General features: G+C 43.1%; 1 protein-coding gene across 2 annotated transcripts in view; it reads left to right on the top strand.

The window, feature by feature from the left end:
- Positions 1–3,525: 3,525 nt before the first annotated feature.
- Positions 3,526–23,613, top strand: part of ntrk3b (neurotrophic tyrosine kinase, receptor, type 3b) — a 143,374-nt gene continuing 123,286 nt past the window's right edge. For both annotated transcript variants that reach the window (XM_066647748.1, XM_066647747.1), the window contains exons 1-2: positions 3,526–3,620; positions 3,740–4,354. In XM_066647748.1, the coding sequence (XP_066503845.1) occupies positions 4,107–4,354 (248 nt within the window). In that variant the 5' untranslated portion in view covers positions 3,526–3,620; positions 3,740–4,106. The remainder of the gene's footprint in view (positions 3,621–3,739; positions 4,355–23,613) is intronic.

Below are 23,613 nucleotides of genomic sequence, written 5' to 3'. Positions count from 1 at the left end.
TTTCTGTTTCAGGTAAAAAAAAAAGACTCAAGCTTGATTTTCTCAGGTTCCTCAAAGATGAAAGGTACAAAGATAAAATGAAAATCAATGAAAACTAAATGAAAACTAAATCAGACTCAACCCACTTTCTATGGTTTTGTTTTGAAGCAGAACTTTTATATCTTCAAAATTCTAATAAAGATGCTTCTTGGCTTGGATACACTTTGCTGTACAAAACTTCCCTTTCAGTTCTTAATTTCCAGTCAATGTGGCTATTAAGTGCAAGTTTCTCTGTGTACTTTCACTCTGAGTCTACAATTAATCTAGTCTTTGTTTGGGTAATGACAGAAACCGTCTGTTCCATTACCACGTAAACAGCAGCCAGTCAGAGATTTCACTTCAGCTACGTTTTTGATATCAGGGAAGTTTTTTATGCGCCTACAAATCCATCTGTGTCCTGCCCTAAATCCGCTGGTGGACTATGTACATCAGTTAATTCATTTCTTGTTGATATATAATCTTAGGATAAATAGTGGCCTTTTCAATGACCTGCTGATCTTGATGCATTAAGATTTCTAAATATTGGTTCAAATTTTACTAAAACAAGCACTCCAGATATTTGTAACATTTTTTAAAAATTCATTCATTGTCTGTAACCCTTATCCAGTGCAGGGTCGCGGTGGGTCCAGAGCCTACCTGGAATTATTGGGCGCAAGGCGGGAATACACCCTGGAGGGGGCGCCAGTCCTTCTCAGGGCAACACACACACTCACATTCACTCACACACTCACACCTACGGACACTTTTGGAGTCGCCAATCCACCTACCAACATGTGTTTTTGGACTGTGGGAGGAAACCGGAGCACCCGAAGGAAACCCACGCAGACACAGGGAGAACACACCACACTCCTCACAGACAGTCACCCGGAGGAAACCCACGCAGACACAGGGAGAACACACCACACTCCTCACAGACAGTCACCTGGAGGAAACCCATGCAGACACAGGGAGAACACACCACACTTCTCACAGACAGTCACCCGGAGGAAACCCACACGGACACAGAGAGAACACACCACACTCCTCACAGACAGTCACCAGGAGGAAACCCACGCAGACACAGGGAGAACACACCACACTCCTCACAGACAGTCACCTGGAGGAAACCCACACGGACACAGGGAGAACACACCACACTCCTCACAGACAGTCACCCGGAGCGGGACTCAAACACACAACCTCCAGGACCCTGGAGCTGTGACAGAGACACTACCTGCTGCACCACCATGCCGCCCTATAGTCGTTTAATTATTATTAAATAATAGTGTGTCCAAGTACCAAAATGTAGTCCTAGATGTTGGTTGAACTTTACATAAATTAACCAACGGCTATTTCAAATTAAGAGTCACCATTAACCTATTAAACCCTCCCAAACGTTCATAAATATAATGTATGTCAATGAAACACAATTTTGAACCACTCTCCTCTGTCAGTTCTGAATGAAAAGCTTACACAGTGTAAACGGCAGGTTTACTAATCCAATGGTATGAAATATAAAACCAAAAGACATTTAGTTATGGGGACTATGGTGGCAGAAACACTATGTTACCGTTTTCCCTGCAGCAGTCCTAGACTGGCACTGACAGGCAGCAGGAGATACCTGCAGATCCAGGTCAGTTCAGCAACACAACAAGAAACTGTCCCCAAGCGTGAACCCACAACGTGCAGTGCTGCAGCACTACAGTCAATGCTAAGTGACCCAAAAACAGGGCTGTGGAAACTAGCATAAACCGCAGGAATGTGTTTTCTTTTGGAAAGAGGAGCTTTCCTTTGACCAGTATACTGCCGGATCAATACTCAGCATTTTTACTATAATTGCAATATTGATTAACAGTTCTTCACATACTCACAGAATACAGACCTCTACTGGACTATTAGACATTTAGCATTTCTTCGATGATGTGAAACTGTACGTAAACCTTTACAGACCTTAACAGAATGTACACATTTTGTGCTTATTACAGTTTTAGGGACTGAATACATTCAAGAGACTGTACACAATTACAACATCGATATTAAACACACCCCTCGGCTGATGCAGACACAAATGACTGCGTCACAATTGACACGTGACCGTGACACGGTTTTATATTTTAAACCAATCAACCAATGTCTTGCCTCCAACAGCATAAAAAATTATAATGGAACAGATTAAAGCACGGCGAGAAAAATGGACTCTCATGAAGAAAAGTAGATTTGCATTAATATTTCCTTCTGTTTTAAGTGTTTAAATGTTTGATATTTATAAAAGTAATGGCTCAGTCGTTCCCTTTACAGAACAGTTGATGAGTGTTGATTGTACTAACACGGACTGACCGCCGTCACATCATCCAGGTAGATGCTGCACACTGGTGGTGGCTGAGGAGAATCTGTAACATCACAAAGAATGTAAGTAGCTGTGAGTGTCTTGAAAAGCGTTTTATGAGCGTGACATCCAAATCAATACAGTAAAACAGGAAGGATGTAGTCATACACCAGACATCAAATGAATGTTGACTTTGGTCTAAATCTGTTGAGTTTGTCATGGTCTTTATTTAGTCCAAAAATAAATGTTGGCGGCACGGTGGGGCAGCAGGTAGGTGTCGCAATCACACAGCTCCAGGGGCCTGGAGGTTGTGGGTTCGATTCCCGCTCCAGGTGACTGTCTGTGAGGAGTTGGTGTGTTCTCCCTGTGTCTGCGTGGGTTTCCTCCGGGTGCTCCGGTTTCCTCCCACAGTCCAAAAACACACGTTGCAGGTGGATTGGCGACTCGAAAGTGTCCGTAGGTGTGAATGTGTGTGTGTCTGTGTTGCCCTGTGAAGGACTGGCGTCCCCTCCAGGGTGTATTCCCGCCTTGCGCCCAATGATTCCAGGTAGGCCCTGGACCCCCCGCGACCCTAAAATTGGATAAGCGGTTACAGATAATGGATGGATGGAAAATAAATGTTAAAATGTTGGGTTCTGTTTGCTCAGTCGGATTTGGATTAAAATCTTTTTTTCCCCCAGACATTTTACAACATTTCATCCAAATTAAGATGTACAGGGACGTCTTGTTCACCTTTCATTTTCAAACCAATATAAATGTTGTTTCAGACGGCCGAGGCAGCTGGCCAATCCAATTGTTTGCTGGGTGTTGTCACTGCAACTTATAAATATTAACCACAGTGCAATATGGTACAGTTCAGCTCCTTGCCTAAAAGTGCTGCAGACTTTCTAAAGGTACCATCCCAGTGAGTGTATCGCCGTAGTAATAGCTTTTGAGTGTATAGCAGGAGTACAATAAGTAGAAAACACTCAGAGCTCTGTGATATGCTTTGTCTTAGCTGCCATTCTGAAGCTCCCATTTATTCCAAACGCACGCTTTACATAGACTTGCTTTTGCTTCTCTCCATCCTCCTCCTCCTCCTTCCTGTGCAGTGTGCGTGGTGACTTTAGAACCTCACGACGTCAGTTCCCAACCATGATATACCCTCCCTCATCTCTAACAGCCCCCCCCCACCCCCCACCCCCCACCAAACTCCAACCCCTTCCTCTCCTTCTCCTCCTCCTCTTTCAAATCCTCCTCAGTCTTGTGTTGCAGGTGTCACTCTTCATTCTGCCCGGTAGGTGGGTTTTCTCCTCCAAGAAGAAGAAGTACAGCTCCTGGATTTTAATTTATATAGGTTTTTCTTTTAGTTTATTATTTTTAATTTGATTTTTTTTTTTTTTTTAACTCTCGCAGCTCCTGTCATGGACTGTGGCGTGAGCGGCGAGGGGAACGGTGCTGCTCTGAAGAGTCCATTTTATAAGGGAATACTTTGTTAAAAAAAAGAAGGGAGGAAGGAAAGGAGAAGAACGGAGGGATTTTTTTAAGAGCGTTCCCTTCGCTCCCTCTCTGCTCGTGAACGCACGCCAGCAGACGATGTCCACAGTGTCAACGCGTTACTGCGTCGCCGGCTTGATTCTTCGAGGGTTCCTTTGATTATTATTTTTCTATTATTTTACACCTTTCTTCTTTGCACGGTTTTGTTGGTTGTTCCAGCCTTTTCTCCCCAGCGTCAGAACCAGACAACTTTCCCGTCCGCCCGATCGCCCCTTCTCCAGAAGTCATGGATGTATCATGGCTGTGTGTTGTGAGGATTTTCAGGGTATTGTGGCTGCTCTTCGCCGCCGTTCCCGCCGTGTCTCGCGGCTCCACGCTGGACTGCTTGCCGCCCTGCAGCTGCTCGCCCACCGAGATCCGCTGCAACGAGTCGGACAGCGACAGCTTCTTCCCGCTGCTCGCTATCCAAGACGGGGCCAACAACGGCTCCAGCAGCGGCGACATCGAGGACCTCTTCAAAAACATCACCTCCATGTACGTGCGCCTTCATTTCCTCCTTTTCTCCTGCGCTTATTTCTTTTCTTGTTTCTGAGGTAATTTTTTTTTCCCGCTCATTTCCCCCCCTTTTAGCCTGTTAGCTTTTCTCCCCTCACGCTGAGCTCGAGCTGGGAAACATTCCCTGAGGTAAACTTACCCTGGTCCTAAACAGCAGCAGGATACACTACAAAAAAAACACTAAAACACTAAAAAACCAGCCGCTGTCGAGCTTTTAATAGTGAAGTCTAAATTGTATTTTTATTCTGTATTTAAGGGATCTCTTTATCAAACAAAGAATGAATGTATAATGGGGTTTGACTGCGAAAGCAAGCCCAGATACAGCAGCGTTTCCAACTAATACACTTATCACTTCTTATGTGCTACTGGGCTCTGTTTCCCTTACAGTAACGTGCTGCATTTAGTGGAACCTGTACTACCATTTACAACAGGTTTTTCTGCAACAAATATGAACCATTTCATGATTTTATGTACTCAACACGTATTCTTTGAAGCTTCACGACTCTTTCTGTAGGCTATAGACGCGCTGCCTTATTTAAAAAGCCCTGACAAACCCAGTTTGAAGAGAAAACACTTCAAAAACTCCCTAATTCTATCAGAAACCTCTTGTCATATTTTATTTTCCAGCACCAGACTCCGTCCCCAAGGCTCATAGCTTGGCTGGGTTCATGATGTAAAATCGTAGGGCATTTGTTCATCAAGTGAGTGCCCACATTCAAATCAGCAAACATTAGAGATATTTGAAGAAGCTGGTTGGTGCATTTGGCTCCTTAAGGGCTGTTATATATTCCCCAATACCTCACACATTTTTTCTTTTGCTTTAGTTGAAGTTTCATTGCGACACCACCCAAATAATGCTGATGCAACATGCCTTATTTTCATGTGTAGATTTAATTTGATGCACCTCAAAATGGCAGGCAGTGTGTCCATAAGTGGTGCTGTCCACTGTGGTCTCCAGCTCACACAGCAACCACAGATAATTCTCTCTGTGAAATCTTTAATTTATGGCTGTAATAGCCCCTAAAAGAAGCCACATATCCAACATTAAGAATACTAAAGTGATACAGCCACCTTTATCATTTCGTATTCTAGACGAGGATTGTTAGCACATACAGTTCCAGAACTAATACAATCCAAATTGCATATTGCCAATCAAAATGTTTTCCCATAACACAGCAAGGTAATTACAGTCTTTTCCTGAAGATGTGAGCATCCTAGATGTTTAAAATCTACAATGTTACATAACGTTTATCATACATGAGCAGAAATGTCTTTTTTTTTTCCCACTCAGCAACAAGTCTCGATCGTAGGAGGATGGCAGGAGCAGAAAGCAGCAGTTTTGGTTGTCTGCTGTGTCTTTGGGGCTGCTTTTTTTTCCATTTTGCACACGTTCTTATAGCTCTTGGCAGAGGCAGAAATGAGAAAATACGTTCCCAATTTGGTACATGGCTGATCAGAGTAGTTTTCTCAGCAAACCTGCTTGCTAAGTTGTCACTAAGGAGTCACTCACATTGTTATTGGAGCTGGAAGAGAGTACAAAAGCAATTACTGTACCAAAGGGAGACTGCTTCAGATGACAGTTGGGCGGATGTGCATTTGCCTTGAACTGCTGCCTGCTGAGCCCCAGCAATGAGATGGAGGTCCACCTGTCGCTCCTGCAGTTTGGTGCAGCGGATAGGTTCAAAGCTAAGGAGAATATAGTTAATAGGAGAGTCTCAGTCACGCATGGACAGGATGAAAGCGTGAACGTTAGCCAGTAGGGCTGGGTGATATAACGATATGGTTTTCATTGTTGCGATCACGATGTGCTTTTCTTTGCACACGTTCAGTACTTCAACAACAACCACCAGCCTCATCTGACGTCTGTTAAGTGGTGTAGGAGGGGGCTGGAAATCTGACAAAGCCTGGGGATATGACATTGATCCCTGCTTAATCATATGTTGCACAGAAATTACAAAGACAGACAATTGCACTTAATATTGTACAAGACTTGATCAATATGATTGAATCAATGTGATTGATGTCTGGGCAGTATTGTGCTGCTACAAGTAGCGTTGCTGTCATACAGCTCCAGGGTCTTGTGGTTGTGAGTTCGGTCCCCATATTGTTACTGTAGTGTGTTCTTTCAGTGTGTGTATGGGTTTCCTCCAGCTGATTTGTTTCCATCCACAAGTCAAGTAGTAGGTGGATTACCTGCAGATTTGGGGGTAAAATTGTCCACAGTTTTGTGTGTGGGTCAGTGACTGGGTGAAGATGAATGAATATATGTTGTTGGTATCAATCTGCATAAGAATTAGCACAGTTGATAGATGAAACACTTTGTAAACCGCAGTATATGCACTGGGCATGTTTCACCACGTCAAACCTCAGAGAAGTGCAGTATCTTTACACGTATTGTGAAAATGTCTTTGTAATTTTGTGTGTTTGCCTTATCTGTGCCAGACGGTATCCGAACAGGACAAGTGACCTTGTGTTGTAAAGTGAGCTACGACCAACGACTCTCCAGGCATTGAATCATGACTGATGTTCCCGCGCCTGCTTGGTAGCCATTTAATTAATCTGGGTGCCCCCTTGTGATCTGCTAATGTGCTTGATTCATCAGAGTAAATTATCATCAAAGCAACAGTAATGTATTTATCATCAAAGCCACCGCAATGTGTTTAGATCCCTGACAAACCGCTTTTGGAGTTTGCTCGTTGTTTGAGGGCCAAGAGTGACAAATCTGAAGATAATTCACCTTTCAACGCAGAATACAGCACATTCCAGACTCAAAAGCCTTATTCAGGGGTTTATTGTCGTATGTACAAGCAGTTTGTCAAGTGCGTTGATATTCAGAGTACGCTCTTAGGAATGGTACAAATAAATGAAAAACAATTTTTTTAATATTTGGTTTTCTATGGCATTTTTACAAAGAATCTTTCCTATATATGGTTTGCAGATTTTAAGACGGACCAATAGAAATGTTTCAAAATACTTGGGTTAAGAGCTCGTTATCTCACATTCAATTTAAGAATGGTTTCCTGTAAATGGTAATGTTTTGGTCGGTCATGTTTTTTGTGGATAGCAAGCATACTAGCATGATAACAAGTGTGATGAAATATTCATAGCTCATTATCACAAATCTGCAGATGGTACCAACACAGTTCATGACTTTCAATAGAAATGTATGTTGATTTGAAAGACTGCTGGAGGTTATTTTAGGAAGAATGACAAGGAGCGGTCACAGTCTTCCATCTTCAGCTGAGCTCCTTTAGAGGTCAGAGAGACAGAGAGAGAGAGGAAAGCTTATTTGACTTTCTTACAGCACATTGGATAGTTCCCAGAGACCCACACAGTAGAGGACCCCCACAGACAAACAAAGCTAAGTCAACCTTGGTACCTGTCTGTCTGTTTACCTGGTTATTTGTCTGTTTGTCTGTATTGTGGGCTGCTGTATCACAAAAGAGAATGTTCCTGCGAACACAGTCTATTTGGGCTGCTGTCCTGGATTTGAGAAAAGACAAGCGAGGGGTCTGTTAGAATTTTAGAGGCTGTCGTTTTGGCACGTTAGCGTGAAATTGTACACAACAGCAGGTGGCTTATGAAACAACCCGTAAAATCGGAAATATCTGATATCTCGTCATCGTCAGATGTCTGCATGCTTGCTAATTTATTTGCTAATTAATTTTTGGTCCTCTTTAGACACTGAAGTCTGTAAAGGGAAGAAGAGTTGAGCATTTTACTGGATCATTTATTCCTACCATTTCCTCAGCAGTTGATGTGCCGTGTCCCAGCATCCTCCACGTTGTGGTTTGTGGTGAACAGTCTATATGACCACAAACCTCAGTCTCTTATTCTGGATCACCCCGATTAGGCCTGTTTTCACGGATCCTCTTGAATCCAAGCACAGAATGAAGACCCATTTTCATCGTGTGGAGGTAGTCAATCATTCAGGACATGTTTAGTGCCCAGATCAGGCGTCTTTACTTTAGAACTGCAGCTGAACATTGCTAACACTGCTAACAATGTCTAATGGTCAGAATCACCCTTTTTTATTTTGGAGAAAGAAAGCTCCACACCTCTGCAGTGGCCACTGACCTCTCTGTGCAGAACTACAGTATTGTGTGTTTTATAAGCCCATCATCAACTTTGTATGAGGCTGTCTATGTGTTAACTGGGTCAGGGTCGCCATCTGAGAATAAGGAGTAGCATCGGGGATCGAATACAAGGGGAACTGCCCATGTGACTGACCCTGCCTCTCCCACGCACCACACACACTCCCACTGAGTGGAAGTTGCTTTTTTTGCACATAGCTGTGGGTGTGGTTGATTTGACAAAAACACAATAATCATAATACTTCAAGATTTTTGTCATTATGCATTATCAAAATGATAAAATGGAACAGACAAACATAAATAAATCCTAAACGAATGCATATGGGGAGGAAAGGGTGTTATTGTGATATCCTGATATCTTATTGTAATTCCTATTTGTAACAAAATTAGGACAGCTGTGTTTGTAATGAAACCTGCAGTAGGTCAGTAGTCTTTACTTGCTCTCATTATTCACAATTTGTAACTTTTAAAGAAGGCATAATCTCCAAATTTTTCTCAGTTCAAACTCTGTGACCTGCTTTGGTCAAACTACCACAAGGATCAAACAGTACAGCAGCATTCACCCCCTGTTTAAACAGCGCTTTTCAGAACGACAGGTTTCAGTGCATGTTCCTTTAAATGATAATGAGCCGCTCACTGTTCACCCGGATCCCAAGCGCGCAGCAGTGAGGAGCAGTAGCTCTGGTTTTTAGCTGTTTTCGCTCAGTTCTGATTCACCTCCTTTCTCGTTTGCTCTGTTTTTACTCAGTGCGTCTGTTTTGCACTTGATGTAACATTAAGCAGACAATGGGAACAGCTTGTTTTATCCTTTGTTTCTGACTTAAACAGCCCATGAAAAACTGGGTGGTCTTGTTTCACTCTGTGTGACTTGAAAGGTTTATATTGGTCTGTCTGTTGCCACACAGTGTAATGCTTAGAAAAGGCAAAAAAAAAAAACCCCGCAAACTGCAAATGCCCAGTTTTCTGTGCTTTGTGTGACGCACTCTAAGAGGATAACGATAAAATCATCCACCTCTACGTAGACGTGAGATCAGTCTTGCAGCAGTTCTTTCATCATGGTGGAGATGACGCTGGCCCTAGGTCAGTATGAAAGACCTTCTATGAGCCATCTGCAGAGGCTCCACTGTTACTCAGGAATATAAATGAAGCACAGCCAACAATCAAAAGACACATTGATAACCTGCATGGAGGGGGTGGGGGGCATACGCCATTCAAAGAGGAGTGATCAGAGAACGAGGCTCAGGATGCTCTGCTGCTACTTTTGAAGTTAGGCGATTGTGTTTAATGCAGCTAATTATGAATCGTCTGGAACAATAAGTGCCAGTGTAGGGGGAGGAAGTTGGAGACCCTTAGTTACTGGCTGCTAAAATAAGTGTAAAACCTTTCTGTAACACAGCAGTGTCTAACCTGATGAGTAGTGAGGGAGGCTAGCCATATTTTTACTTTGCAAACCTTAAATCCCCCAAAAATCTACTTCACAGGAGAAGAATTAAACACTGATCACCTTTCATTGTAGAGCTGGTTGATATTGGCCAAAATGTCCTAATTTCAGTTGATAAAATATAATTTAGGGTGGCACGGTGGCGCAGCAGGTAGTGTCGCAGTCACACAGCTCCAGGGGCCTGGAGGTTGTGGGTTCGATTCCCGCTCCGGGTGACTGTCTGTGAGGAGTTGGTGTGTTCTCCCCGTGTCCGCGTGGGTTTCCTCCGGGTGCTCCGGTTTCCTCCCACAGTCCAAAAACACACGTTGCAGGTGGATTGGCGACTCGAAAGTGTCCGTAGGTGTGAGTGAATGTGTGTGTGTCTGTGTTGCCCTGTGAAGGGCTGGCGTCCCCTCCAGGGTGTATTCCCGCCTTGCGCCCGATGATTCCACGTAGGCTCTGGACCCCCCGCGACCCTAAATTGGATAAGCGGTTACAGATAATGGATGGAAAATATAATTTAAATATCAATATGACTTAACATTAAAGCCACACAATAAACTGCCAAGATTAAACATGCCATCACCTTTAAACATAAACCTCTTGGCTTTGTTAATGTTATTATTTATAAATTAACTGTAAAACTGATGGCAGCACCCTGTAATGAATTCTAGATGTTGTTAATAATTCATTTATTCATTATCTGTAAGCGCTTATCAAGTTCAGGGTCGAGATGGGTCCAGAGCCTACCTGGAATCATTGGGCGCAAGGCGGAAATACACCATGGAGGGGGCGCCAGTCCTTTCAAGGCAACACACACACACTCTCACACCTACGGACACTTTTGAGTCGCCAATCCACCTACCAACATGTGTTTTTGGAGCGTGGGAGGAAACCGGAGCACCTGGAGGACACCCATGCAGACACAGGGAGAACACACCACACTCCTCACAGACAGTGACCCGGAGGAAACCTACACAGACACAGGGAGAACACACCACACTCCTCACAGACAGTCACCCGGAGGAAACCCACACAGACACAGAGAGAACACACCACACTCCTCACAGACAGTCACCTGGAGGAAACCCACGCAGACAAAGGGAGAACACCCCAAACTTCTCACAGACAGTCACCCGGAGGAAACCCACACAGACACAGAGAGTACACACCACACTCCTCACAGACAGTCACCTGGAGGAAACCCACGCAGACACAGGGAGAACACACCACACTCCTCACAGACAGTCACCCGGAGGAAACCCACGCAGACACAGGGAGAACACACCACACTCCTCACAGACAGTCACCCGGAGGAAACCCACGCAGACACAGGGAGAACACCCCAAACTTCTCACAGACAGTCACCTGGAGGAAACCCACGCAGACACAGGGAGAACACACCACACTCCTCACAGACAGTCACCCGGAGGAAACCCACGCAGACACAGGAAGAACACCCCAAACTTCTCACAGACAGTCACCCGGAGCGGGCATCGAACTCACAACTTCCTGGTCCCTGGAGCTGTGTGACTGCAACCCCTACCTGCTGCACCACTGTGCCGCCCTGTTGTTAATAATGTATATTGAATTATGGAAAATGTGTTTAGAAATCACATCATGGTCAGTTAATGTCATATTTAATTTAATCAGTTCAGGGTCGCGGTGGGTCCAGAGCCTACCTGGAACACACATGTATCAAAAGAATGTGGCCTCTGTTGGAACAAAAGCTCATAGTGTAAGTGAAAACAAGTTGCACTCGAACGCAGCGTGGACACGGCTGTAACACACAGGGGAACTTTAAAGAACGGAAAGCGATATAAAGCAGAGGAATCCAAAAGGCAAATACAAATAAACTAAGTCACAAGGCAGAATCACAAGATAAAAACAGATTTTTTCAGGAAAGAAAAATGATCAGAACGTGACGTAGAATGTGTAACAACACTTCGCTACCTTTAAGTCTGAAATAATCCAAAGCCATATGAACACGATTAGAATCCTGAGGAACAGCCACATCGTGGTCTCTGATTGGTCGACCTATGTCTCCGTGACACCCAGGGGATTCTGGGAAATGAAGTTAATGGACGTCTCGGTTTCCGAAGCACAGAACAGAATGATACATATCTCCATCTTTTTGTTTGTACGTTTTTATTACATAATTATATATCTTTAATATTTTAGTTCATAAATTAAAAACTGCATCAACGATTTTAAAACATAAACATAGGAGGCACGAGCTTTAGTTCTGACAGTGACCGTGCACTACTGACAGACTGGAACGTGACAGATTTCATCAAGGACAGACAGGTTGTGTCACGGTGGGGTTACCCCCAAGACCCTTCCCATAGCATAAGTGTGAACGTGTTTTACACCGGTGACCACAGAGCGCTGAGGTTGATTAACAGCTGAACCCTTTTTAATTAGAGCCTCTCGTTAGACTGGTCTCTCTGCTGCGGAGCCACCTTTAGGTGATCTCCTGTTGATGAGTAGGAGTTGAAGTGTTATTGCGAGACAAAGGAGCAGATATAGGTTGACGTGTGTGTGTTTACACACCTCCATAAAACTGTCAGACCCCTAGAGGGAAAAGAGTTGTTGTTCTGTTCCAGAGAAATCTGAAACCAGGTTAAATAAAGAGCTGAGGCTGGAGCTTTTGGTATGAAATTTATCTCACTTATGTTTTTAACTCTTTACTTTTAGATCACTGTGACTTATATTGACTGAAAATTCAATATTAACTACTTCATTTCCTCTTACTGTCTCTTCCAGAGTTTTACAGATTCACGCCACACAGTAAAATCTCTGGTGTTTAATTTGGTGCTTATTTGTCCCTAGCTTTTAATTCAACACGGGAGATTTAACACTGCTTAGTTAATTTTAACTGGCTTCGTAAATCCTGATCCGAACCGTAGGATTTTAATGTTACTTAGTTCAGAATAAACAAACTTCTGTTTTTCTGAATTCCCTTTAATACATTGTCACTGAGGGGCGGCACGGTGGTGCAGCAGGTAGGTGTCGCAGTCACACAGCTCCAGGGGCCTGGAGGTTGTGGGTTCGATTCCCGCTCCGGGTGACTGTTTGTGTGGAGTTGGTGTGTTCTCCATGTGTCCATGTGAGTTTCCTCTGGGTGACTGTCTGTGAGGAGTTGGCGTGTTCTCCCTGTGTCTGCGTGGGTTTCCTCCGGGTGACTGTCTGTGAGGAGTTGGTGTGTTCTCCCTGTGTCTGCGTGGGTTTCCTCCGGGTCGGTTTCCTCCCACAGTCCAAAAACACACGTTGGTAGGTGGATTGGCGACTCAAAAGTGTCCGTAGGTGTGAGTGTGTGAGTGAATGTGTGAGTGTGTGTGTTGCCCTGTAAAGGACTGGCGCCCCCTCCAGGGTGTATTCCCGCCTTGCGCCCAATGATTCCAGGTAGGCTCTGGACCCACCGCGACCCTGAACTGGATAAGGGTTACAGATAACGAATGAATGAATGAACATTGTCACTGATGAAAGAATTAAGTGCTAGTGTCAACATCTGATATGTTTCATTATAATAATAATTTCCAGTTAGTTTTGGAGCATTTCTATAGTTCTAATATGAACCGTGGCCTGTCATGATAGCCATGTTTTGTGGTTTATATATTGGCCCCGACGTAATTACAGTAAACAATATTATTGCCATTTTAAGACCATTTTATGCCTCTGATGTAATGAAAATATAATGGCATAATAATGGAATCACCCCTTTGAAAACAACGGACTTTGGCATAAATTAATTATAAAGTGTATTCAGTCATTTGGAAATGGAAATGTCAGTTTTAAAAAAAAAAATCCCAAATAAATAAAATCACAATTTTCAAACAAATCGACATAACGCCCCCAGACAAGAGACCAGAGAAAACCAGAGGACAGAACGGAGCGAGTGGGGACACGTTGTGATGCTCATATTTATCCAAACAAACACAGTAAACACAAAGGGAGATGATTGAGGAAATGTTCGTATACAGTTCATATCATAATTATATTGACAGACCTATTCACGCCTTAACGGGGCAGCTGCCATTTTCACATTCAGTGGAAGAGTAATAAAAAAACAACACAGATGTAGATGGTTTAGTTCCAAAAGTGAGTTACGAGTGCAGTAAAATAAATAGAATGCAGATATTTTAGCGCCGTAGTGTCCCTGGTCGTTTGGAGCCGTAGAGCAGCACTGATGTAATTGCCTGTAAACAAATCAGTTGTGAGAATTCAAATAAATCTGCAAACACAGGAGGTCACATTGGTGGAAGTGGACGAGGGCTTATTAAGAGTCATGCAGCGGTCAGCGTTGCTTTTTAAAGTCATGAGTTCAGTGGGAGCCAGAAAGGTCAAACTGAATACTTTATAGTGGAAGGGCTCCTGAATAGTCAGGCTCAGAGTTGATTTCAAAGAGTCGCAGTCGCTGTCGGGCAGACGGCATGTGCATTATAATTCCATAGGAGTGGAGGCGAATGTGGTGGAATTAGCATATTTTCAGGCAATTAAGGCGGCGTAATGTGGATGAAATATTGCTTTGTGATTATGTTGCTGCATATTGCAGTTTCTGAAAGAATTCTAGGCAGTTGTGTTAAAAACACCGGTGATCATTTGAAGCCGTGTGGAACGAAAAATAATAAATGCATTGGTTCTGAATCGATTCACAGAACTTAAATTACAGACAAGTTATAATTGGATTATATTATTTATGTTTATATCCATCCATCCATCCATCCATTATCTGTAACCGCTTATCCAATTTAGGGTCGCGGGGGGTCCAGAGCCTACCTGGAATCATCGGGCGCAAGGCGGGAATACACCCTGGAGGGGACGCCAGTCCTTTTTATGTTTATATATTAATGTTTATTATTAACATAATATATTTGTGGTCACTAAGGGTGGGTGATATGGCCCTAAAATAATATCAAGATATTTCAGGGTATTTTGGCGATAATTATATTCTTGGAGATGTAACAAAACATTGTTTTAAAAACATGCTATTGTAACAAAATAAACCTTCGGATGACTGTGTCTGTGAGGAGTGTGGTGTGTTCTCCCTGTGTCTGCGTGGGTTTCCTCCTGGTGACTGTCTGTGAGGAGTGTGGTGTGTTCTCCCTGTGTCTGCGTGGGTTTCCTCCTGGTGACTGTCTGTGAGGAGTGTGGTGTGTTCTCCCTGTGTCTGCGTGGGTTTCCTCCGGGTGCTCCGGTCTCCTCCCACGCTCCAAAAACACATGTTGGTAGGTGGATTGGCGACTCAAAAGTGTCCGTAGACATGAGTGTGTGTCGCCCAGCAAAGGACTGGCACCCCCTCCAGATAATGAATGAATAAGAGAATATGAAATGTTCTTAATTATTAGACAATTTTATTATACTACAAATGAAACTTTCAGAACAAGCGATTAAAAAACATCTGTATACATTTGCTTCCTTTGTGAACAGTAGCTTCTCATCTGATTTTGTGTAAAATATAATTAAGCATATAAATCTACCACACAACCAAAGTGCAGACAATTTAGTGTGGATATAACTCATGCCATAATATGTGTAACTGCACAACATCATTAAATAAACAAGTCAGAATATCTCTATTATCACATTATCTCTTTTTTTTAATCGTTTTAAAATGTATGATGATATTATCACAAACGATGTGATATGGCACCCCATTGGAGTATATTTTAGAATTAAAATATTACAAAACCCGCCTAATATCCTGTTTATGCTGGTAGCACACATCACATTTATGTCAAATTGAGATCAGATTGAAGCCTCATATCCCCTCCACCGGCTCTGTACAACAGGGCGTCCTCGCCCATCACTTCCGCAGGTGAACTGTGTACACAGAACTGGCCGTCCACAGAATAAAAACCAATAATCCTGGACTTATCTGAACAGGTGTCCTTTTTACATTGCTCCAGTGTCCAGTTCTGTCACTTTCAGGCTCAGTGTGGGCAGTTTTGACAGTGGACAGTGGTTAGCATTGTCACTCTGGTCAGCAGAGGGACACCGCACTGTGTCAGGACACTGTCCTCCCGTAAAAGTCATTAAAATTTCAGTGATATGTGCCATAGTCACTCTTCTGTGGGTTTGGGATTCATACTAGACGAGGTGAATTCCGTTTTCTTCCCCAATCACATGGACGGCTGGGTATGTATGCAGTGTTTATCTGGGGAAGTGATGGCGCTAGGATGCACCGTGGGAGGAAAAACACACCATGGAGGGAGTGTGATGCTGTGTGCAGTGAACTGCTGGGAAAGGCTTGCGTCTGTGCATTCATGTGGATGTCGATTTTACCTGTGCCACTGACCTCAACAGCATATTTGTTGCCCTTGCGCGTGGATGAGCCTCAGGCCCATGTGCCCTGTCAGTGCTTGGTGGACTATCCCTCCTCGAAAGCTATCTTCAGATTTCTAAAGGGTCTTTACCTCTTAAAATCCGTTATCAAGTTTCAGGATAATTAACGGAGGATAAATCGTGCAGCTCTACAGGTCCTCCACAGGCCATGCTGCTTTTCCTGTTTGTCGAGCAAAATCAGGGACTGTTGGAGCTAATAGCACGTGACGTGCACATTTCTCTTTGCGTAATTAGGAGCAACTGCATGTTGTGTGAGCAACACTCTGGCGTATTGATTTGGTTGTTCTCCTTGTTGTGTTGCACCTGAATTAGGCAATAATTCTGACCGGGGTGACGCTGCTTTGAGGCGGGGGACAGAGGACAGTGTTGTGCTTTGGTTTTTTTGACGGTTAGTATTAAATTAAGTGTGCAAAACATCTCATAAAAAGGTCACATCATGAAATAATCATCTCTTAATTGTTTATGCGGAGAGAGAGAGAGAGAGAGAGCGAGAGAGAGAGAGAGAGAGGATGTCCTTATTACACTTGCTGTTTCCCCTGGGCTTTTGTTTTTGTCTGGGGGTCTTTCGGGTGCACACGAGCAAGCAAAAGCATCGAGGTGTGTATGTTTAACCGACACACACAAGCTCCCCACAACAACGGTAATAAAGCCGCACGTAGCGCTGATATGATGCAGCCTTTTCCCTTCTCCAGGTGCGTGAGACTGCAGCATTTCTGTGCGCCACTGCAGCCTTTACTTTCAAGATAACTTTATTCCGCCATGAAATATTGAACACTTCCAATCCACGAACAAAATTCCTTTGATCTTCCTTTTCTAGGTCATGTAAAAGCCTGTGTGCCATGAATTCCTTACCCCAACACATTTATAATTAGATCCACTTTAATTAATATTTTCTCTAATTTCAAAGCCTAATTTGTGCTGCACAGTGCCAGGCGATGAATTGTGCTTTTTTAAACACAGCGCTCAAAGACAAGGGGGCTGGGATATTAAGAATGCAGTCGGTGGTGTATTATGAAAGGCGCCCAGAGCTCGTACCTGCTGGGGAAGAGTGCGCTCGCATGAATCGGCTACAGCAGCAGCAGCCCACGCCATGCAGCTGTGTGGGCTGATATCGTGAAATGGAATATCAGGCCGTTTGAAGGAGAAGCAGCGCATGTAGACACTGACATTTTCAGACAATAATGGAGTTTAATTGGAAAGCTTTTCGTATCTATTAATCTGAGGATATTGGAAATAGTTATTGTCTCTGGAAAGGCTTCGTAGTTAATCCTGCTCTGTATAAAAGTCTGCTTTTACCATTTTAATGAAAACACTAAAGTTTTGCTTTGACAGGTAACGTAGACCAGTGACTCTACCATTTATTACCTTCACTGATGTTGTCATTTTATTAAATGGTTTATGGTTTTAATTTTAGGCCGATCCATATGCAAATGTAAGTGCTGTATAGGCCTCAAAAAGCTGATTTTTTTTATCGTATTAATATGCATAGACACTTCAACAGTAGTCTGCTGGGTACAGCAAAAACAGGATTTAAAAAAAAAAGGGTATACAGGTGGATCATCTGGTGCCCACCAACCCACACGCTGAAACAAAACAAGCCAGTCAGTTTATTCCTGGGTTGCCGTAATCACAAACACGGGGTAAAACGAGTCATTCAGGTTTTCCGCTGCTTCTTACGTCACGTAGTGAGATTTTAGAATTGCCTCGCCCCCTCATCTGAGACTCACCAATCACAGCGCTGGACCCACGTTTATGTTAAACACAGCAAAACGACACAACATGTGGCAGATATAAGAGCACTGAGTAAAAACAGAAAAACGAATGGAGATAACAGAGCGAAAACGGCTAAAACCCAGAGCTTCTGCTCCTCACTGCTGTGCGCTCGGGGTCGGGGTGAACAGCGAGCGGCTCATTATCATTTAATCTGACATTATTCAAAAAGCATTTTCTGTGTGAGAAATGTAGTAAAAAACAAAAGACATAGAATATTGAAAAACGAACGCGTTCTGGAAAGTCCTGGATTTGCAGGGGGTCTCTTGCAAACATGGGCTCTACAAAGATCCTCAACAGGAGATCGACAACAGGATGAGCTGAATATTTCAGGTGAAATGACAGTAGGTGAAGCACGTTACTAATGAACACTACCCCATAGCGACGGGTCTCATGAGACTGAGTTGCCTCCATGTGTTTATGTCCAAATAAATATTAATTCACCTGTAGTTACTTAATATGAAAGAATAATTTAAACATGTCACTAACACACAGTTAGTAGACATTTTAGCGCCACATGAATAAACTATATTCCATCTGCACAGGTATTGGCACAGTTAATTAAACTGAAGGGGTGTGTTGGTGTAGTGTTTTATTCATCATATGGAAATAATGTACACAAAGTCCATGGTTTATTTTGCTCAGCTGAATGCTAAATTAAAAGCACTAAGTTGATCACTGGGGAAGCTTGAATTTTACCAGCTTCACATTTATACCATGTTTATCAAATAAGGAAAAACACACGTAACATATGAAGGTTTTGACAAAATCGTACATATTTTATTTTAAAGCTCGGGACAGAATAAAAGCATTTTTTTAAAAAAGCAGTTTGTTACAGATTTGCAGTCTTTAAAGGTGATCTGGAGCCCACCAACTGGCACACTGTGAAACAAGTCCATCGAGTCATTTTTTTAGTTAGCTGCCTTAGTCAGAGACATTCTTATTTTGTACTGCTGCTTATGTACAGTGCACACACTTAAATGCCCCGCCCCCTCACCTGAGTCTCTCCAATCACAGCGATGGACCCACGTTTTTGTGAGAGCACAACAATGAGGTTAAAGAGGATGTTGTTGGGCTGAACAGTGAGTGCCTTATCATTCTGAGCTGCTGTGGTGTTTGATCCTTGTGGTTTTTTGAAAAAAGCAGGTCACAACAAACAAAAAAAAAGCTCTTTGTATGGGAAATATTGAATACAATTCACTGTACACAGTTTTGATTTTAAAGTGGATTTCAAAGCCGGTCAGAGTCGTTTTATTAAGACTCAGAACTGTGTTCACTTGTGGGAAAAGTGTGGAATACAACCTCTTTAACTGAAGATTTAGTGATGTTTTTAATTTCTAACAGCCAACTGGCTCATCTGGATCTTCCAGAATCTTTAGAGTTTTGGCTCGGCCCAGTCTTCAGTTCCGATCCTGAACCAATGGGAGAGCTCGATTGGCTGTATCTGTTTTGAAACTGCACAGAAATTGGATTTCCAGGTTGATTTTCCATTTGCGATTGGTTTCTAATTAAAACTCAAGAGTGAATTAAACAATATGGAGAAAAAAAGTAGAGAGGTAAAGTAGATCAAAAATCCCTGTTGAAGTTGTTATGAAATGTAGAGTGTGAATGAAAAATACACACTGCAGAGTTTGCTAGCATTGCTACCCTTTACATTGCAGTGCATTGACAAGGCTCATTTCACTGCTTCGACTAAACAGACGGCTTATCGTGCCTTTCTACATACATTTTACACCCAACACCACTGCCATAAGCCGTCGCAGTACGGCCGCACAGCTTGTGCAAAAAGCCATCTCCAAATTTCTCTCGGATGATATAAATATGCTAATCCATTATTACCTTTACTGGCGGCCTGGGTGCTCAGGTGCTGCAGCCGTGCTCGGGGAACTCTCTTCAACCTTTCATTTATTTCCCCAGGCAAGCTCTCTGCCGGCCAGATGAAGTTTTTTAAGCTTAGCTGTTTTTCCCCACACATTTGAATGTCACTGAATATTTGAATAAGGCTCCTTTTTTTCTTTACTGTTCAGGCATACAGAGAGTGTGGAGACGGTGAGTCGATGTGAACAGATTACCCTTAATGTGTTTATGGATGGCAGCAGTGTTTAGCATTTCCTGGTATTTGGAGGGCAAATAAATAAATAAAAGTGAAGCTGAACATTACTTTTTAAGCACAGAATAGAATCCTCTTCCTTCCTTAAGCAGATTTAGAACTCGTCCCTTAGAAAATCCCTATGGACACTGGCTTATTCTCACCGTAGCTGAAAGAATGCTTCACCTCAGAATGCTAATGAAGCTAACGCTGAATAAAGACCACTGGAGACCAGTTAGCATATGCACACTTTCCTAATGCTAACTGGCCTATGCTAGCTTTCCTCCAGTATTCGCAGTGCTCGATTTTTGACCAATCCCTTAAACTTTGCATTTATTATTCGGTTCTTAGTCTTCACTTGTGTTGCCTGGTGATGTCGACTCACCTTTAAGTTGCTTTCAGTTGGACTAAGTCTTGTAAAGACAGAATGAGGTTCAACCTGCAGTAAATACATTTTTAAAGCAGTAGTTCCCAAACAGTTTGAACCAAGTGCCACCCATTATCAAATTCAAAATGTCAACTTGTACTCAGTAGTACAAATACATTTACCATGCAGTGGATAGGACTAGATCAGTGGCTCAGCATCCATTTTGTTACTTACTTGGTCTTTGAGATGTCATTTGGCGTACCACCTCAGGATGATTTGCGTACACGTACCACAGTTTGAGACATACGTGATGGAACTGTTAGCCAAGCATGTGTAGAACCCACCAGCATTGGGTTCTGGAGCCATAATGTGTTCTGTAAAGCGCTAGAGCTCCGTCTAGTATTTTTAAGATCCAGAACTAATCATCCAACATCAGTACCTGAATTAAAAGATTTAGTGGCTTAATGCCATCAAATCCTCACATAAATGCTCCAACGTCTAGTTTAAAGCCGTTGTAGAACTGTAGAAGTTGATCTTGAAGCAACAGGGACAACCTCCTAAAGTTCAGAGACTAACAACTAGACATTTCTCAAGAGCCATTTCTGTGATCGATTTATTGCCCCAGAAGTAATTACAATAAATGATATTGTTGTCATTTTACGACCATTTTATGCCACTGATATAAACATATGATGGCATAAAAACACAGATACACTTCTTTAAAAACCAGTGAATCGTTAGCAACAACGTCATTTTTACGAATATAAAAAAAAGTTCGAATATCGTGAATAAATAAAATAAAAACACCGTTTTTAAACAAATCCACATAATGGCTCCAGGAAAGAGACCAGAGGGAACCAGAGAACTGAACAAAGCGTGTGGATAAAATACAGGTGATTTTCATTCTTGAGTAAACAAACACAGCTGTCGACATTGAGGTCAGCACAAATGATAGCGGTAAGGTCAATGGTAAGTCAGTAATGTAATTATTGTGACAGGCCTAACTCACAACTCAAGTGTTGTTTATGTGCAGCGTTGCTAATGTAGCTACAAGGTAAGTTGGAGTGGTTAATGAGAAGAAATGTAAGAGCTTAATGTGTCAGAAAGTGTATGTACTTAGCCATTAGCACATGATGCTACGTGATTTTTCACCAGTTTGTTCTCACCTTATTGGGTAAAGGACATGTGTCGTAAGCCTTGATGTGGGGACGAGGAGCAGTCGGCAAGCCGCTCCGGCAACACCCCCCATATATCAGCTCGCTGAGTAGCCACTGGTGTGCAAATTATGAGCAACCGCACTTGTGTTTGCACAAGGCCTCCAGATGGGAAGTGCTTTAAACACACTCTATTCCCTCAGCCAAAGGTTTCTCAGATTTGCATGCTGTATGGAACATCTGGCCATACGCCAGTGCATTATGATCATTTATTTAATTAAAAACTTCCAGCACTGCGTGGGGCAGCTTTTTGAAGGAGATCCGACAGGAAAAGTGTGCCGGAGGTTGAATCGCATCGCTCGTCATGTACTCAAACACACTGCTCATGTATCACATGCTCTGAAATTTTGCCAGAAAGAGGAACCAGAAGAAGAAATATTTAACGTGGATTAGAAACACTAGAGCAGAGATTATACTGAAACATTGTCTGCTCTTCGTACAGTGAGAACATCTAATAACGGCTCAGCTTTGTCAACATAAGGACTTCAGAATGTGTTTATTTGATCAGGATGCTTATGTATTTAGGCATGTTTCCGATCTGTATTTTCTCAGTAACACACTGTATATCCAAACCTATCCAGATACGGATTCTAATTAGCGAACTCAGCTCTGACACAGGCTCACAGCTTGTAGAATCTCCACGTTTGCATGAGCCTAAGGGCACCATGCTAAGCAGCATCAGTGGGCTAGAGGAACTGTACGAGCAGTGAGCAGTGGCATTGCATTCTCCAGAGTGATGGAGCTCTATCCAACACATTTGGGATGAGTTGGAGCGGTGTTTGTGATCCAGAACTAATCGTCCAGCATCGGTACCTGACCTCACCGATGCTCTTGTGGCTGAACGCTCTCAGTTCTTCACAGAAATGTCCGGTCTAAAAGCCTTCTCAGAAGAGTAGAAGCTTTTACAGCAGCACGGGGAATAAACTCCTATTAATGCCTTAAATTTCAGATACAAAATGTTGGACGAGTAAGTGTTCATCAAATTAGGGCATGTGCTGTGTCAGGATTGTGATCCACTCTGCAGCTTTTCTCTCTCCTTTACCAGACGACTAGACGCTGTCAGTTCCACCTTTGAGAAGTGATGGGCCTTGCTGTCATCTCTTGTTTACACAGGTGAAAATCTTAAATCTGCTGACCTGTTGGAAATCTTCAGAGGCGGAGGCTCTGTGCGAAGCTCGATTCAGAGGCAAGGCGCATCCTGCGTGATAGACAAGAGCACTACATGACACGATATCAAAAGAGACGCATGACAAGCGCACATGCCTCGAATGCTCAGTCGGTGATTATTGGCACGGAGAACGCTGCTAGCTGTCAACGGTGTGAGGAAGCAAACTAGAGAATAAGTTATTCTTGATACGGATCAAGCTTCCTGGCACGGACCCTGGAGTCGACCAAACCCCCAGAAGACCCTGCCACTTGTTACAAACGGCCTGTCATTCTGTTATCCTTCGTTATGTTTACGTAGTGAGAGGAAAAGGTCTAGTACGGGCACAAACGGTGTAAATATCGCCTCAACCTCAGAACAGTGGTCTTAAAGGCAGTATTCGCGATTGTTATTTTTATAAAATTCAGAAGATGTTGATGCCCCAGTGTCTTTGTCTCTCTTTCTCTCTCTTGCTTGCACTCTCTTTCTCTCTCTCTCTTTTTCTCTCTGTCTCGCTTGCTCTTTCTCTCTCTCTCGCTTGCACTCTTTCTCTCTCGCTTGTGCTCTCTCTCGCTTGCACTCTTTCTCTCTCTCTCTCTCTCTTTCTCTCTGTCTCGCTTGCTCTTTCTCTCTCTCTCGCTTGCTCTCTCTCTCTCTCTTGCTTGCACTCTTTCTCTCCTCTCTCTGTCTCGCTTGCTCTGTTTCTGTCTCGCTTGCTCTTTCTCTCTCGCCTGCACTCTCTCTTCCTCACTTTCTTTTTCTTTCTCTCTCTCTCTTGCTTGCACTCTTTCTTTC

Source organism: Hoplias malabaricus, chromosome 16 (genome assembly GCF_029633855.1).
Source record: "Hoplias malabaricus isolate fHopMal1 chromosome 16, fHopMal1.hap1, whole genome shotgun sequence".
Classification (NCBI taxonomy): domain Eukaryota; kingdom Metazoa; phylum Chordata; class Actinopteri; order Characiformes; family Erythrinidae; genus Hoplias; species Hoplias malabaricus.
Note: the sequence above shows the minus strand (reverse complement) of the source record. Positions and strands in the feature narration are given on the sequence as shown.